At 47.3% G+C, this 16,099-nt stretch overlaps 2 protein-coding genes across 14 annotated transcripts in view; one reads left to right on the plus strand and one right to left on the minus strand.

Annotated features, from left to right (window-relative positions):
- The window catches only part of RALGPS1 (Ral GEF with PH domain and SH3 binding motif 1), a 397,350-nt gene that overhangs the window by 228,812 nt on the left and 152,439 nt on the right, over positions 1-16,099 (plus strand). The window lies entirely within an intron of this gene.
- Positions 1-16,099, minus strand: part of ANGPTL2 (angiopoietin like 2) — a 42,478-nt gene that overhangs the window by 24,155 nt on the left and 2,224 nt on the right. The window contains exon 2 of the mRNA XM_049896611.1: positions 1,151-2,013. Coding sequence (XP_049752568.1) covers positions 1,151-1,967 — 817 coding nt within the window. The 5' untranslated portion in view covers positions 1,968-2,013. The remainder of the gene's footprint in view (positions 1-1,150; positions 2,014-16,099) is intronic.

Consider the following 16,099-nt stretch of genomic DNA (forward strand, 5'->3'; position numbering starts at 1 on the left):
CTGCACTCAGGTGCAGCCTCTCTCTGGAGTTACCAAGAAGCTGCTCTTCCCAGTACTGGTGATTGTTTCCAAAAGTGTGAAGCAAGTGTAAAACAGGATGTTTTCAGTAAAAATGTCTTTGTGTTTATACAACAGAACGGTACCAAAATCACTGACTTGGAGCAGATGTATGGTTAGGTTAGTTCTCATGTGACAGTGAATTTGGAAGGCTAACAGGGTCCTGGGTGAATGAGGGCTGAGCTTCAGGGGCTGACTGAGCTCATGCTGACTTTCTGGCAGGGGCACTTGCTCCCCCCAGCAGAGAGGATTCTCAGGGTCCTAGAGCACAGAGGAGCCAAGCTTCAAGTGAAAAGGCATGAATTAAATCCAGCTTGAGGATCCTAAGCCTATGAGCAAGTCACTTAACCTCTCATAGTTTCAGTTAACTTGTCCATAAATTGGAGCTGCAGGGGTTAATGGTGTCATAGACGTGAAAATGGCCAGTGCAGTATTTTGGTCAAGCTTCACAATCTACTGTAGCCACTTCCTCTCCATCAGCAACCCCAGTGGTCCCCCAAAATGGTATTCTGAGAATTACCATATTTTAAGATGAAACATGTATTTAAGAATATATTGACTCATCATTGAAAATTCTAGATAACAGCAGACTCTAGGAAATGGGTAGACTTTAGGAAACACTCCCTCCTATCCCCTAGTCCCTAAAATATGCTTATCATACTTTTAAAGTGCTAGAATTTTTTTTTTGGCCTATTGTTTATTCAGTGAGTACTTAACTGAATGACAACACTCTGCCAGGCGTAGCGGCTGGAGCCTGGAGTACACAAGCTTGCAGGAGAGACATCCTATTTGCTAACAAATAGTGCAGAGCCTAGAAAACTACAGGCCTTGGGCTCATTCCGCAGATCCCAGGTAACGTTTGCTCTCTTCTGAGATTCTTCCTGCTTCCTGGTTCTACCTTTAAGCATCCATCTAAGGAATGTGGTCCCCCTGTGACTCCAAGGGCTTGGCCCAAGGGATTGCTGGGGGATTGCACAAGTCTGTTGGCCCAGCTTCAATTTGCTGTGGCTTTTCTCCCAATGTGGTCACAGCCAAGGGAAGTCTGGCACCTGACTTTAAGGCCCAGATGGAAAAGGTTGCCAGAAGGACTTACCTGATGGCTTGTCTGTGGAGGATGGGAGGCTGGTGAGAACAGGCATGGTAGGCAGAGGGGGTGGAAGCACTTTCAAATTCTGGTCACTCTGGATCTCATTGGTGGAGATCTGATTGATGATACGGTTGTAGGTGGGTGGCTGGTAGACGCGGGGTGGTGTGGCAGGTGGTGGTTGGGGGACAGGTCTGGCTGTGGGTACCCGCTGGCAGTGCTCCTCGAGCTGTGCGATGATCTCTGACTGGTTGTGGGCCAGCGTGGCCAGGTGCTGGTACTTGTGCTCCAGGTCCTTGTACTTGTTGGCCAGCTGCAGCATGTCGGCCGTCTGGTTGAGGATCCTGTTCTCCAGCTGGGAGAGTTCCAGCGCGTTGTCCCGCTTTCGGATGATCTCATGCAGGAGCTGCATGTACAGCTGCGTGACCCGCGAGTTCATGTTGCGGCTCTCTTTGCGTAGCAGCTTCACCTCACTCACGATGCCGCCGTCCACTTCCACGAGCTGCTGCAGCGTTTCAATCTGCCGCTTCTGCTTGAGCAGCTCGTTGTTGAGCAGCTCCAGCTCCTGCTTATGCACTCGGTTCTCCAGGAGCACCTCAGGCTCCTTGGAGTTGACACAGATGGCGCCTGTGACCCGCTGCTGGGGCACAATGAAGGTGTAGGTGCACTTGTCTGAGGATTCACCAGCCCGCTTGTACCTGTTCAGGTAAATGAACTCACTTTGTGTGCCTTCCTCAGTGCCCTCAAAACCATCCTCCTGGCCTGCAGCAGCTCCTACGGTGGCCAATAGTCCCATCCACCAGCACGCCACACACAGCGGCCTCATGGTCCTTGCAAAATGGTTATTCTTTGTGAATAAAGTCTATGAAAACCTGAAAGTAAACAGAATGGCAAAATCAGTGATGTTCCCAACGCTGCTGGTGGCCTGTGCCATAAATGACTTCATCGTTCTCGCCAGGTAGATCTTTCTAAAAAGTGCAGCTTCGGGAGGCCATGTTCTACTCTCCTGGAGTCAGAGAGGAGGGCAGCCCTTCTGGAAGTCACAGAAGGAGACAGACAGCTCCCAGCAGAGATAGAAAGTAAAAGAAAGGGGAATGGAGCATCTGAAGGCAGGAGGCTACAGCCCTGCTGCTTCTGAAGCCAGCTCCATGCCCATAGTCTTCTTGCTGTGCTCCTAGCCTGGAGCCTGAGAACGACATTGGGGCAGCTTGAAGCTGGGGAGGAGAGCTAGAGATGTCCAATCTCCCTTCTCCCTGTGCCTCAGACTCCTCAGACTGTTGTCTCTCCATTCTACACTTGCATAACCCCCTGGACTTTCCCTTTGTAGCACCTACCACAGTTGTGAACAATGGTAGTTCTTTTTGATATTGGTATCTTCTGCTGGACTCTAAGCTCCATGAGACCAGCTGCTATGTCTGAATCAATCCTGTATCCCTACGATGTTGTGCTAAGGAGACTTTTGGCAAACATTTGTTAAATGAGTGAGTTGCTAGACACGGTATTGAATGTGTTCTCTTTGTAGTGGGCAATATCAGTGGAAGGATATGTCCGGTCACGTGGTTTTAGTCTGTGTGTTAGCCAAGCTACAGAGCCCAAACAGGAACAAACAACTGAGCTCTTCTAAATCCAAGTATTTGCAACAGCCAGTAACTGCATGGTCCTGATCATTGCAATGTGATGAAATCAGAACGGGAGCAAAAAACAGACACGTGTCTCAGGATTTGTTTCAGTTCTGTTCTTGGACTGTTTCTTCCTTCACCAGCTATCCAATGAACATCTACTGTGTTCCAGGCAGTATGCTAGCTGTTGGAGCTACTGCTGCAAACAAGACAAACCCAGCCCCTGCCCTCACAGGGCTTACGCGTTGTTACACAATTTATAAGTGCTGTGAAGCAGAAGTATCATGTGCTGTGAAAGGGAATGACAGTTGAAGTAGCATAATCGGAGGGGTCAGGGAAGCTTCCCTGAGAAAGTGACCTTTACACTGACCCTTGAGGGATGAGTAGGAGTTAGCCAGGCCAAGAGGGAGGGAACGTGTACTAGATCCCTCCTCTTGCCTACTAAAGGTCATTGCTCCAGCACTTCTCCCCATCTCTCCTACATAATCACATGTTTCCTACAATCATGCAGTTTTTTCTCTCAACTTAAAGAAAATCCTCTCTTGACCTCACATCGCCTCTCCAGCTACTGTTGTTTCGTTTCTCTGCTCCTGTTTTAGCAGAACCCTCCAAAGAGTTGCCTTTGCTCACTGTTTCCAGTTCCTCTCTTCTGTTTTTCCCTTGATCCTACTCCCAGCAGGCCTTTGCCCCCTCCCCTCCACTGCAAGTGTTCTAGACAAAATCACCAGTGGCCCCCATTTTCCAGATCCAATGGTCTTGTTCTCAGTCCTCATCTTATTATTACTTTGCCTGTCAGCAATGTGGGGCATAAATGATCATTTCCTTCTTGAACTTCCTTTTTAAGACACCACCCTTTCCTGCTATCTTAACTGGCTGCTCTTTCATTCTCCATAGCTCATTCATTCTCCTATTCCTATCCTCTGAGGGCCCAGAGCTCAGCCCTCAGACCTCTTATTTACCTTGATGATCTCCTCCAGTCTTGTGGCTTTGATGACCTTCAAGCACTGATGACTCCCACATTATTTCTCCAGCCCAGACTGCTCCCCTTGACTCATACATGCAACAGCCTCTGTGACACTACCACTCAAATATTTACTAGGCATCTCAGACTTAACTTATCCAAAAATGTACTCCTGGTTTTCCCCACACCCCTATCCCAACCTGTTCATCCCATAGTTTTTCCTGTGTTAGTGAATGACAGCTCTGTTCTTTTAGTGCTCAGGCCCAAAACCTTGGAGTCATCCTTGACTCCTTTCTCTCTTTTGATTCCCATAGCTAATTCACCACAAAATTAGAATAGCAATATCCGAGAAGTATTTCCAGAATCCTATTGTTTCCCTCTACCTTCCTGCCACTACCCTGGTGCAACCACCTTCACCTCTTGCCTGGACTACTGCAGTAGTTTCCTAACTGGGCTCCCTGCTCCTGCTCTTGCCCACCCTACAGAATATTCTCAATCCGGCAGCCAGTGTGGTCATATCAGTAGTCAGATCAGATCACTCTTCTATTCAGAATGCTCCAGTGGCTCCCCATCTTGGAGAAAAATGTCAGTCAGTCTTTAAGGCCCTCCATGATCTGGTCCCTGCTACCTTGCTGACCTCATCTCTTGCTTTCCTCCTCCTAGCTCACCTCACTCCAGCTACACTGGCCTCTTGGATGTTCCTTAAGCTCATCAAGTTCGCTCATGACTCAGGGCCTTTGCACTTGCTGTTCTCTGTCTGGAAACATTTCCCTATTTCCTCAGGTCTTGTTCCCTTACCTCTTTCAGGTCTTTGTTGCATTATCTCTTCCTCAGTTCGGCCCTCTCTGCTTATATAAAATTGTGACCTTGCCACCCACCCTCTCCAGAGTCCTTCCTTGTCATCATCAGACATATACTGCCTGCCTCCCTACCACCCCTCTCCCTGAATGTAAGCTCCATGAGGCTAGGGGTTTTCTCTGTTTTGGTCACTGCTTCATTCGCAGTGCCTAGCACATGGCCGGGAATGCGTAGGAGCTCAATAAATATTTGTTGCCTAAATGAAAAGACACGTCCACTAACTGTTGCTGCTGTGACAAGGGATACACCAGGGCCGGAGGATCTCATGGGGAAGTGACTGCCTAAGAGAGCATCGTTGCTGCACAGAAGAGGGGTCATTTATGATATTTATTAGCAATGTAAAGTACCCACTATGTACTTGACCCTGCATCAAGGATTGTACAAATGTTTTCTTGTTTTATTGAAGGCTTACAATGTCCTTTTAAGGTAGATACTGTGGTTATTTCCATTTTACAGATGAGAAACTGAGATTCATAGAGGCTAAATGACTTCCCCAAGATCAGTCCTGGTCTGATGGACTTAAACCTTCAGATGTTTAATGACTACACAGAAATGTGCTTTGTCTGGTTTTCAGTAGTAAAAAAGCATTAGTATCACCACTTTATGATTTCACATTAATGACCCGTCGATCTTTAGGTTAGTAGTCGAGCGCAGACTGTTTGTGCCACCCCAGGGACCTAAAAACCACAGCATAGGACCTGAAGGTTTTGTCTTCCCAGGCCATTTTGGGGGCTTTTCAGGTAAGCAGCCTGGGCCCTGGCTCCACCTTGTGCCAGCCACTGAGCAGTTACAAAACAGACCCTGTGCTCCCCAAGGCCATGCTCAGCTGTTTTTCACTTAATGACAAAGCCCAAGAGTGGTTCAATGGCTGGCTCAGGCTTTTCCAGCCCAGGCAGAGAAAGATGTGTTCATGCCTCTGGTTTGGATTCTCCTATGAAGCAGTCCTGCAGTGACGTCAGTGGAAACCAGGCTGAGTTTGTCAGTGTTTGCCTGGTTTCCAACGGCACTTTGGCTGCTCCTGTGCTGGCGGCAGCGCCTGCCAGAGAACAATGGGGAGGACCTGCCCTCCTGGCTAGGGTGGGCCTGTTGGGGCTGTTGCCTTCTGCAGGCTACTCACCTGCGGCAGCTGGTGACAAACACTTCTCTGTGCTGCTGTGGCCTTCACCTTGGCCAACAAGCTGCCAGAGAGGCCCAGGAAGGCAACTTGGCTCCAGGTAAGGGTTGTTTCCAAACCTTCCCAGGCCTGACGATCCAGGAGGGCTGTAATTAATAGTTGAGTTCTTCCTCTCCCAAGTGTGGGCTGTCACAGCTTCCTGGGAAAAGCTCTGTGCACTTGGACTTGAGATCCCAAAGGCTAAGTAAGCCTCTTCTGTGAAATGAAGGTGATCAACCCTGCTTCATACACTAGGTAAGGAACATGGAAGCACTTCGGAAACTAGAGATTGGAATAATGTAATTGGAATATGATAACAAGGACAGCAACAACAACGGTAATGATAAAAACTCACATTAAGGAGTGCTGAATATAGCAGGTGGTATGTTGAGCAGTTTTATCGTCTCTTCGAATCCTTACAGTAACCCTATGAGGAGGTGTCACATTATTCCCATTTTACAGAGAAGGACTTGGAGTCCCTTGATCCAGTTACAGAGCTGGGCTCTAACCCAGGAGGTCTGTCTGGCCTCACTGCCCAGGCCCTGAAGCAGTCCACTGGTTAGACTGGGCCCTGGCTGTGTTGGTGTCCCTAGCGTCTCGCACAGTGCCAGGCACAGGGTGGAAAGGCAAGAGACATGCAGACATCATTACAGACTGTGATGTCTTTAAGGAGCATTTCTTGTGATTGTTAGATTAAAAAATAAACCAGACTTGACAACTAACACATAGGTTTTTGGGTTCACATGGCCCTTTAGATATACATTATCTCATTTAGTTATTATGCCCATTTTGAGAGTGAGGAAACTGAAGCTCAAAGAGTGTCAGGTAACTTGCTTATTGGTCACATTGCAAGTAGTGGGTCCAGTCTTGAAGCTGTAAGATTCTGGGTCCTACTGTTTTGTTTCTATGGGGTCTGGGCTTAGCAGGAGTGATTTAGAGCAGATTGGGTTATAAACAGGGAGGAACAGGGCACCGTGCTGGGTACCTGGCATGCAGGGTCCCAGGTAGTCTAGCAAGGTTATTATTCCCCTCATTTTATAAATGAAGACTCTGAAACCTAAACAAGGCCAAGTGACTTACCTAGGAACTCACAGCAGGTAAGAGGCAGAGCTGGGTCTAGAACTCAGGTCTGCCTGATACCAAGGGCCATGCTCTTTGTGCCACCCTTGGCCTTGGAGTTATTTATTTTCCTTAAAGATTCCAACTACACACCCACCTTCCCCCCCACCCCAAGGTATTTGCTAACTTGGCAGTTCTTGATGAGCAGTAATGAATTTGTTTACTCTTGCTCTCTTGATATTTATTCAACTAATTACATCCCAAGAGAAATAACCCCCCAACATTCTAGCCATCTTAGGCTTGGAGAAGAACTCAACTCCAATCAAAGCGATACTCCTTGGTTTCTTCCTATGACCAACAAAGAAAAGCAAATCCAACTGTTTTCCTTGGCTTAGAAATTAAAATAAAAATGATTCTTAAAATTGCTTTTCCACATTGTATTGTGAGGAGTTTCCATTATGCATGGGTTTTCCCTCTCCACAAGTGAAGCCAGCGTGACCACTCCACGTGACTGACTGCCTTTGCACACTGAGAGGCAGCCTCTCCAGAGCTTGGGTCTCACCCAGCCTCCAGTGGACTGCTTTGTAGTGTCCCCACTTGGCCTGGTGTGGTGGGGCCACACACCATGTGTCCACATCCCTCTCACACCACGGCACTGCAGCCCGGATGAGAGACCACTATGTGGGAGAAATCGTTTTCAAAAACAGACCTGTACATCCTGTGCTCTGGCAGAAGCAGCTGACTTGGGCACTCTTTTGAGTTCTCACTCCCAAGTTTAGGAACAAAAAAATTCAAATAATGAAAATAATAATTACAGCTGATTATTACTGTGACCCAAGCATTTTATATACAGTATCTCACTTAATTCTCCCAACAGCCCTCAGAGGGAGGCTGAGTTTAGTACTATGCAACTCTAGGGGGCACAAATCACACTCGTAATCTTTGTATACTTATATTACAACAATTTTGTAGTTCTCAACAAAGATCCTTTTTAGTTTAACAGCAGAGCTGACAATTATCCCCATTTGCAGGTGAGGAAACATTACTTGGTGACAAAGCTGGTAACAGAACCCCAAAATATACTTCAAAATATACCCGTTAAAGAAGTGCCAAAATGAAAGAGATTGTTCTCTGACCTCCCAGGAAGGAGGAAGACAGGAGCGCTCATGAGATCCCCACGACTACTGATCCCAGGAAAATCTCTGAATTAAATCCAGCTCTCAGAATGGTATTTCATCATCAGTCCAGGTTGTAGTCCTGCCTGGAGGACTCATAGAATCTACCCTTCCTTACCCCAGCAGCCCTGCCATGTTGTTCTGTGTTCACAGATGGTCGAGCATAAGTCCAGGCCAGAGGAGGCACCCCAGCACTGTAAGAGGCAGTGAGGAAATCTGTAAGTGCTACCTTGTCCCCAGTATGTCCAGCTGGCCCCTGACGTCTGGGTTCTGGGCAGCGAGGAACTTGAGCTGAGCTTGAGTGAGTCTGATGGACATGAGCATGAATCAAGATTGTTAAAACAAAACAGGACCGAAGAGACAAATCAAAGTTTCAATGTTGACACAGTTGTTTCTACTAAAACTGGTTGAAATGTAGGCATGCCAGCGGGGTTGGACTCCAGTAAATTGGTAATCTAGAATGGGGAAGGAGTCCAAGCGAAGGAAAAGCCCAGAAGGAAAGGCACTAAAGGGCCCAACTGACCGCATGACCAATAGTATTGATAATAACAGCTGTCATTTGCTTGTTGTAAACTTTCTGTATGCCCAGCTGTGCTCTCTTTGTTCTGTCTCACTGATTCATACAACCTCATAAGTAGGGGACCATGTACCCTGGTTTGCCCCAGTTGAGGCCTGTTGTCTTAAATAAGTATCAATAACACCTCCTTTCACTCTCAAAAGTGTTCTCTTTGGCAATAAATGATATGGTTCCCTTACTTAGGAGGAAAGAATTATTAGCTGCATTTTGCAGTAGAGGAAACTCAGGTCCAGAAAGGTTAGGTCACTTTCCCAAGGCCACTTGGCAGTAAATATTGGGACTGGGGTTTCGTTGTCCGACTCCAGTGTCTGTGCCCTCACATTGAGCAATGATGCCTCTCCAACCACTATGAATAAAACGTGCTTGCTCGCTTGTTTAATGACAGGGATACAGATCACTTCTTAGTCACTATTGACTGAATAAGTCAAAACAGTTTCAGGTCAGCACAGGAGAGAGCTTTGTTGGATGTTAGAAAGAGTCTTTTGATCATCCAGGTGGTAAGACCCCAAAATGGGCATCTAAGGTGAGCAGTGGCATCCTCGCCTTAGAAAACCTGGAGAAGGGACTGTGCATCATTTGTCCTGGGTGATTCACTACCAGCCTGGAGGCCAGAGAGGGAGTATCCAGATCTCCAACTGCCATCCCCTCCCAACCTAGGATCTTGTGAATCATTCCCCACCAAAAGACTGTGTGGGCACCCAAGGAGTCTTCAGCCAAATCCCAGATCTTAGCTCGGCTCTCGTAAGATCTTCAAATAAACCATTCTCCCATCCATCCAATCTTCCATCCACTTATTAATTTAGCCTTCCCAGCCAGCCAGCCAGCCATTTGTATTGCTGTAACCTGGGCCTGGCCCTTATAGCTTGATTACAAGAGACATGGTTCTGAACCCCCAGCCGGCATTTCAACATTTCTGTGATCAGAATGTGTCTTAAAATTGATGTGTACATGCAACGGGATATTTTGTTATTTTAGCCAACCTTCCCCCACTCCCCTGCCACCCCGCAGGCATGAACCAGAAAAGCATATAATCTAGGAGCAAATTTGCCTGGAAGAGTAGCGTGGGGGAGGGGGGAGGGGGTTGAATCCTCCTGATGCCCTAGGCCCATGTGCTGCAGCCACTTTTGAGTTGCTGACTCCTGGGAAGGGCTGAGTTCACGAGGAGGTGGGTCGTGGTCCCACTGTGAGATCTTAGGGCAAGAGGGGATGTGGTTAGGCAGTGGGGAGCTGGTGGTCTTTGCCAGAGGGACAAGGATATGGCTGTTACTTTTTCATGCTACATTATTTGGGAACCATTTTGAGATTCCCCCAAAGCCCGCACACTTTGCCCTCAGTGCCAAGAGCCTCTGCCAACAGAGCAGAGTCTGCAGAAGCCATTTTAGAGCCCAGCTTCTGAGTTGGCCGCTGCATTTCCAGCAGTGCTTGGTGTGCTCCAGAGCCCTGGAACTGGCGGAGTCTCAGACGAGAGGGAGCAGCTAGGAGCTGAGTGGGCAGTGCTGCTCTAGGGTGGCTTCTTGGGAAATCCAGGCTTTGCTTGGAGCTGCTTGTCTGGGGCAGGCAGGGCCACTGGCACCAGGACCACCTTGACTAGTTGGGATGAGCTCATCCGTTGAGCACTGGGACAAGCACTTTCTTTGCCTGTCTCACTAATCCCAGCAACTTTGTGAGGCAGGGGCTGTGGTTATCTCCATTTCTCAGAGAGGAAACAGAGGCAAGAAATGAAGTCACTTGCCCAGGGACACAGAGCAACAAAGAGGTGGAGCTGGGCTTGGAACCAGGTTTGTCTAATCCAGAGCCAGGTTTCTTCCCCACACAATCTTAACTGGCCTCCCTGCCTTTGGGAGTCCACATTGCACGTGGCTCCAGAGCTGTCTTTCTAGACCTCATATCTTATCATGTCAGTGTCCTGCTTAAAATCAGAGCCTGTGTTTTCATGCCTCCCTGCCTTGGCACATGCTGTTGCTCTTGCCTCACCTTCCCCCATAGTTCCGCCTAATGAATCATGGCTTCCTCTCTAGGTTTATCTCATGAGTCCACTTCTCTCTAAAGCCATACATTTGTAGTGAGGTTCCCACTCCGTTCTCCAGCTCCTGTAGCGTGAGTGTGGGTGCCTCCATCACAGCACCCAAGATACAGATTGTACTCATCTAGTTAGTTGTCTCCTCCCAGACTATGAGCTTCTTAAAAGCAGGATCAGGACTGTTTCCCCCTCTGAATATCTAGTACCCAGGATGGCACCTGGGTTACTAAATAGGAATTCAAGGATTTCATTTATTAAGCGTATTTCCTGAGCATTTCTCTTGTACCAGCCATTGTGCCAGGGGCTGGCAATAGAGCAAAAACAAGGCGGCTGGTACTGGTACAACAACAGGCACATAGACTGATGGAACAGAATTGAGAATCCAGATATAAATCCATCCATATATGAGCAGCTGATACTTGACAAAGGCCCAGTGTCAGTTAATTGGGGAAAAGATAGTCTTCTTAACAAATGGTGCTGGCATAACTGGATATCCATTTGCAAAAAAATGAAACAGGACCCATACCTCACACCATGCACAAAAACTAACTCCAAGTGGATCAAAGACCTAAACATAAAGACTAAAACGATAAAGATCATGGAAGAAAAAATAGGGACAACGTTAGGAGCCCTAATACAAGGCATAAACAGAATACAAAACATTACCAAAAATGACGAAGAGAAACCAGATAACTGGGAGTGCCTAAAAATCAAACACCTATGCTCATCTAAAGACTTCACCAAAAGAGTAAAAAGACCACCTACAGACTGGGAAAGAATTTTCAGCTATGACATCTCCGACCAGCGCCTGATCTCTAAAATCTACATGATTCTGTCAAAACTCAACCACAAAAAGACAAACAACCCAATCAAGAAGTGGGCAAAGGATATGAACACGCACTTCACTAAAGAAGATATTCAGGCAGCTAAGAGATAAATGAGAAAATGCTCTTGATCATTAGCCATTAGAGAAATGCAAATTAAAACTACGATGAGATTCTATCTCACTCCAACAAGGCTGGCATTAATCCAAAAAACACAAAATAATAAATGTTGGAGAGGCTGCGGAGAGATTGGAACTCTTATACACTGCTGGTGGGATTGTAAAATGGTACAACCACTTTGGAAATCTATCTGGCGTTATCTTAAACAGTTAGAAATAGAACTACCATACAACCCAGACATCCCACTCCTCGGAGTATACCCTAGAGAAATAAGAGCCTTCACACGAACAGATATATGCACACCCATGTTTATTGTGGCTCTGTTTACAATAGCAAAAAGCTGGAAGCAACCAAGGTGTCCATCAACGGATGAATGGTTAAATAAATTGTGGTATATTCACACAATGGAATACTACGCATTGATAAAGAACAGTGACGAATCTGTGAAACATTTCATAACATGGAGGAACCTGGAAGGCATTATGCTGAGTGAAATTAGTCAGAGGCAAAAGGACAAATATTGTATAAGACCACTATTATAAGATCTTGAGAAATAGTATAAACTGAGAAGAACACATACTTTTGTGGTTACGAGGAGGGGAGGGAGGAAGGGTGGGAGAGGGTTTTTAATGATTAGTTAGTAGATAAGAACTACTTTAGGTGAAGGGAAGGACAATACTCAATACATGGACGGTCAGCTCAACTGGACTGAACCAAAAGCAAAGAAGTTTCCTGGATAAACTGAATGCTTCAAAGGTCAGCGGAGCAAGGGCGAAGGTTTGGGGACTATGGTTCAAGGGCACTTCTAAGTCAATTGGCAAAATAAATTCTATTATGAAAACATTCTGCATCCCACTTTGAAATGTGGCGTCTGGGGTCTTAAATGCTAACAAGCGGCCATCTAAGATGCATCAATTGGTCTCAGCCCACCTGGAGCAAAGGAGAATGAAGAACACCAAGGTCACACGATAACTATGAGCCCAAGAGACAGAAAGGGCCACATGAACCAGAGACTTACATCATCCTGAGACCAGAAGAACTAGTTGGTGCCTGGCCACAACCGATGACTGCCCTGACAGGGAGCCCAACAGAGAACCCCAGAGGGAGCAGGAGATCAGTGGGATGCAGACCCCAAATTCTCACAAAAAGACCATACTTAATGGTCTGACTGAGACTAGAGGAATCCCGGCGGTCATGGTCCCCAAACCTTCTGTTGGCCCAGGACAGGAACCATTCCCGAAGACAACTCATCAGACGTGGAAGGGACTGGACAATGGGTTGGAGAGAGATGCTGATGAAGAGTGAGCTACTTGTATCAGGTGGACACTTGAGACTGTGTTGGCATCTCCTGTCTGGAGGGGGAATGGGAGGGTAGAGAGGGTTGGAAGCTGGCAAAATTGTCACGAAAGGAGAGTCTGGAAGGGCTAACTCATTAGGGGGAGAGCAAGTGGGAGTATGGAGTAAGGTGTATATAAACTTATATGTGACAGACTGACTTGATTTGTAAACGTTCACTTGAAGCTCAATAAAAATTAAAACAAACATTCAAAAAAAACCAAGGCAGGCAAGGTCCCTGCTCTCAAGGATCTCACAGTAGTAGGAGAGAGAGAGAGCAGTGGTCAATGTCCTGATAGAAGGGTGGCTCTCGGGGTTATATAAAAAAAAAGCCCCTGTTGCCGTCAGGTCGATTCTGACTCGTAGCGACCCTATAGGACAGAGTAGAACTGCCCCGTACAGTTTGCAAGGAGCGCCTGGTGGATTCAAACTGTTGACTTTTAGGTTAGCAGCTGTAGCTGTTAACCACTGTGCCACCAGGGTTTCCCTCAGGGCTATAGGGGCACCTAATCTAGCTGGGGTGGGGGTTGGGCAGGGCCATGGGGTGGGAAGGGGATGAGGTGGGAGGGAAGGTGTCCCCGAGTAGATCTTGGTAGACAACCAGAGGGGAATGGTGTGGCATCCTGGGTTTGAGGGGTTTGTTCGCTAGAGGTCCTGGGTTTACTTGCTTGCCTGCATCCTTCATTCAAGTATTCATTCCACAGGTATCTTCTTCACCTCGCCCTGAGTGGGTGTTGGAGGTTCAGCAGTAACTAAGACAGACACAGCCTTTCACTCTGGGAGATTGGAGTAGGACCCTCTTGGACAGGACTGGAGCCGGGTGGGTCTTAAGGCATCCCTTGGAAATAAGAGTTCATCCTGGGCTTCTGCGCAGTAGTTTTGTCCCTGCCTTTCTGGAGGATGAGGGGGAGGCTGAGGCTTGGGGCTGCTGGCCCCAAGATAGTCTGATTTCACCAGAGAGCAGACCTAACATAATAGCTTGATTGTAAGAGGCATGGTTCCCCCCACCCAACAGTTTAACATTTCTGTGACCAGAATGTGTCTTGCAATTGATATGTACATGTAACGGGACATTGTATCATTTAACCCCCCTCCAAGCTGTTATTAATCAGTCATATGGCTTGCAGTTGATGCACATTGAAGTGAGGGAATGCAGTATTTGTCATAGAAACGACCTGCAGAATGATATTTCTGACGTAACCTATCTATCACCACAAACTCATGCTGCCTGTGGCTGAATAACCCTTCTATTTGGGGTGTTTTATATAAATTCATAGGAAAGAAACACTGTTCAATGAATTGATTCATTCTTGAGATTTCCGCAGTGTGTTTGTCCAGGATGGCAGAAAGCTGGAATAGAATGAGCACGGCCTTTGTCAGACAGGTCTAGTGGCAAGGCCTTGGGAGATGTGCTATACCCTCTGTGCCTCAGTTTCTGCCTCTGTGAAATGGGGACAGCACTATTCATTTTAGTGGATGTCACATGCCTCCTCTTTACAGCTTTCTCAGAGCTGTGTTTGTGTGATTGTTGGATCCACTGTCCACCTCCTCCTGCTGGGCTACAGGCTCTAGGAAGGAAGATCAGGGTTTGTGTTTGCTCTCCACCGTGTATGTCTGACACATGGTAGACACTCAATACTTGTTTTCATTCCACCTCCACCCCTCTTCCACCCATCTCCTCCCTCATCCGACTGCTGTCAGTTGAGGCCATTTCAGATTAAACGGATTGTGATTCAGCGAAAGGCCAGTTGCTGAACGTACCTGCCTTGGGTGGGGCTGCTGTCTGTTACGTTTGTTCTAAGATAGCTACTGGTTCCTTTCTCCCTGATGTTTTCTCAGGAATTTCTCAAGTGTGGCCTAGTGTAGACTGTGAGGACATGAGTTCCGATTCTGAAACCCTAAAGGAGTCTCCAAGTAGGGATGTAGAAAATGCATAAACAAATGTTTCCCCAAGGCTCTATCTCCACCAGACTGGTGCCAGAGTTCTGTGGTACTGCCGTGGGAGGCAGCATCACAGGGTATCAAAGTGCACAGGTTTTGAAGTCAGCCTGGCTTGCAATCCCTGTTTCACCTCTCACTGTCCTTACCACCATTCGTTTGAACCAAACCAAGACCCATTGCCATCGAGTCTATTCCGACTCATGGTAACCCTATAGCACAGAGTAGAACTGCCCCATAGAGTTTCCAAGGAGCAGCTGGTCAACTCAAACTGCCAAATTTTTGGTTAGCAGCTATAGCTGTTAACCACTATGCCACCAGGGCTCCACTCATCTGAAAGAGGGATAATAATAATGCCTGTTCTATCTCAGAGGTAGGCTTTTGTGTAGAGTAAATGATACATCAAAATCAGGGAAGCTCATGGATTTAAGATTCTGTAGGACAGCAACCAAAACAGACTTGGCAGCTGGGGGCCGGGGGGTGGTGGTTAGGATAAGACAAGTCAAGGTACCTCGAACAGGGCAGTAGTGTGAGGTAGGGGAAGGCATGGGCTTTGGAACCAGACAGACCTGGGTTGAGTCTCATGTAATCATTAACTGTGTGACCTTGGGCAAGTTACTTAACCTCTCCGAGCCTTCTAGGACCTACCTTCTAGGATTGTGGTGAGGATAAAATGAGATAATGCATGTGCCTTAGGAAGCCCAGTGGGTACTTAATAAATCACTGTGGGGTGGAAGAATGGATGTGAACTGGCTTAGTTGCTCTGCCCAAGAGCTTGCAGTGATACTGTGCAGTCTCCTCTTGGATCATGTACTTCATATGTTTTTCTCTGTTCCACCAAGACTGCCTTTACTGAGTAGTAATTAGTGCCATTTTTGCTAGGCAGGCACATGAAGTCAGTCAGCATCTCTGCTCAGCCTGAGCTTCCCAGAGAGCACAGTGAGCCACGATCATTCTGGCTGGTGCAGGGAAACCTGTGGCTTCAGCAACCCCAGAGGCCTTGTACTAGAGAAGCAAATATTCAACGTCAGCTTTTCAAAATGCTTCCAAGAGCTCACATTGTGGCCAGACTTGGTGAGGGGTGTGGTGTCGGGGAACGGTCCTTGTCCCTCCCTCTGCAACCCCAGGACAGGCATGGCCATTGGTCCTTCTGCTTTGTAGACCTCCTGCAGCACTGAGGTAACTCACTTTTCTCATCCACTGAAGTTCTGGTGGGGAGACCAGCAGACAAGTGGTGCCGTGTGGTGGTACGATGCTCTCCCTGTAAGGTTGGCATCAGGTGCACCCAAGGTCCCTTTGTCAGTGCATCCACACTTTTC

This window comes from Elephas maximus, chromosome 9 (assembly GCF_024166365.1).
Source record: "Elephas maximus indicus isolate mEleMax1 chromosome 9, mEleMax1 primary haplotype, whole genome shotgun sequence".
Taxonomy (NCBI): Eukaryota; Metazoa; Chordata; class Mammalia; order Proboscidea; family Elephantidae; genus Elephas; species Elephas maximus.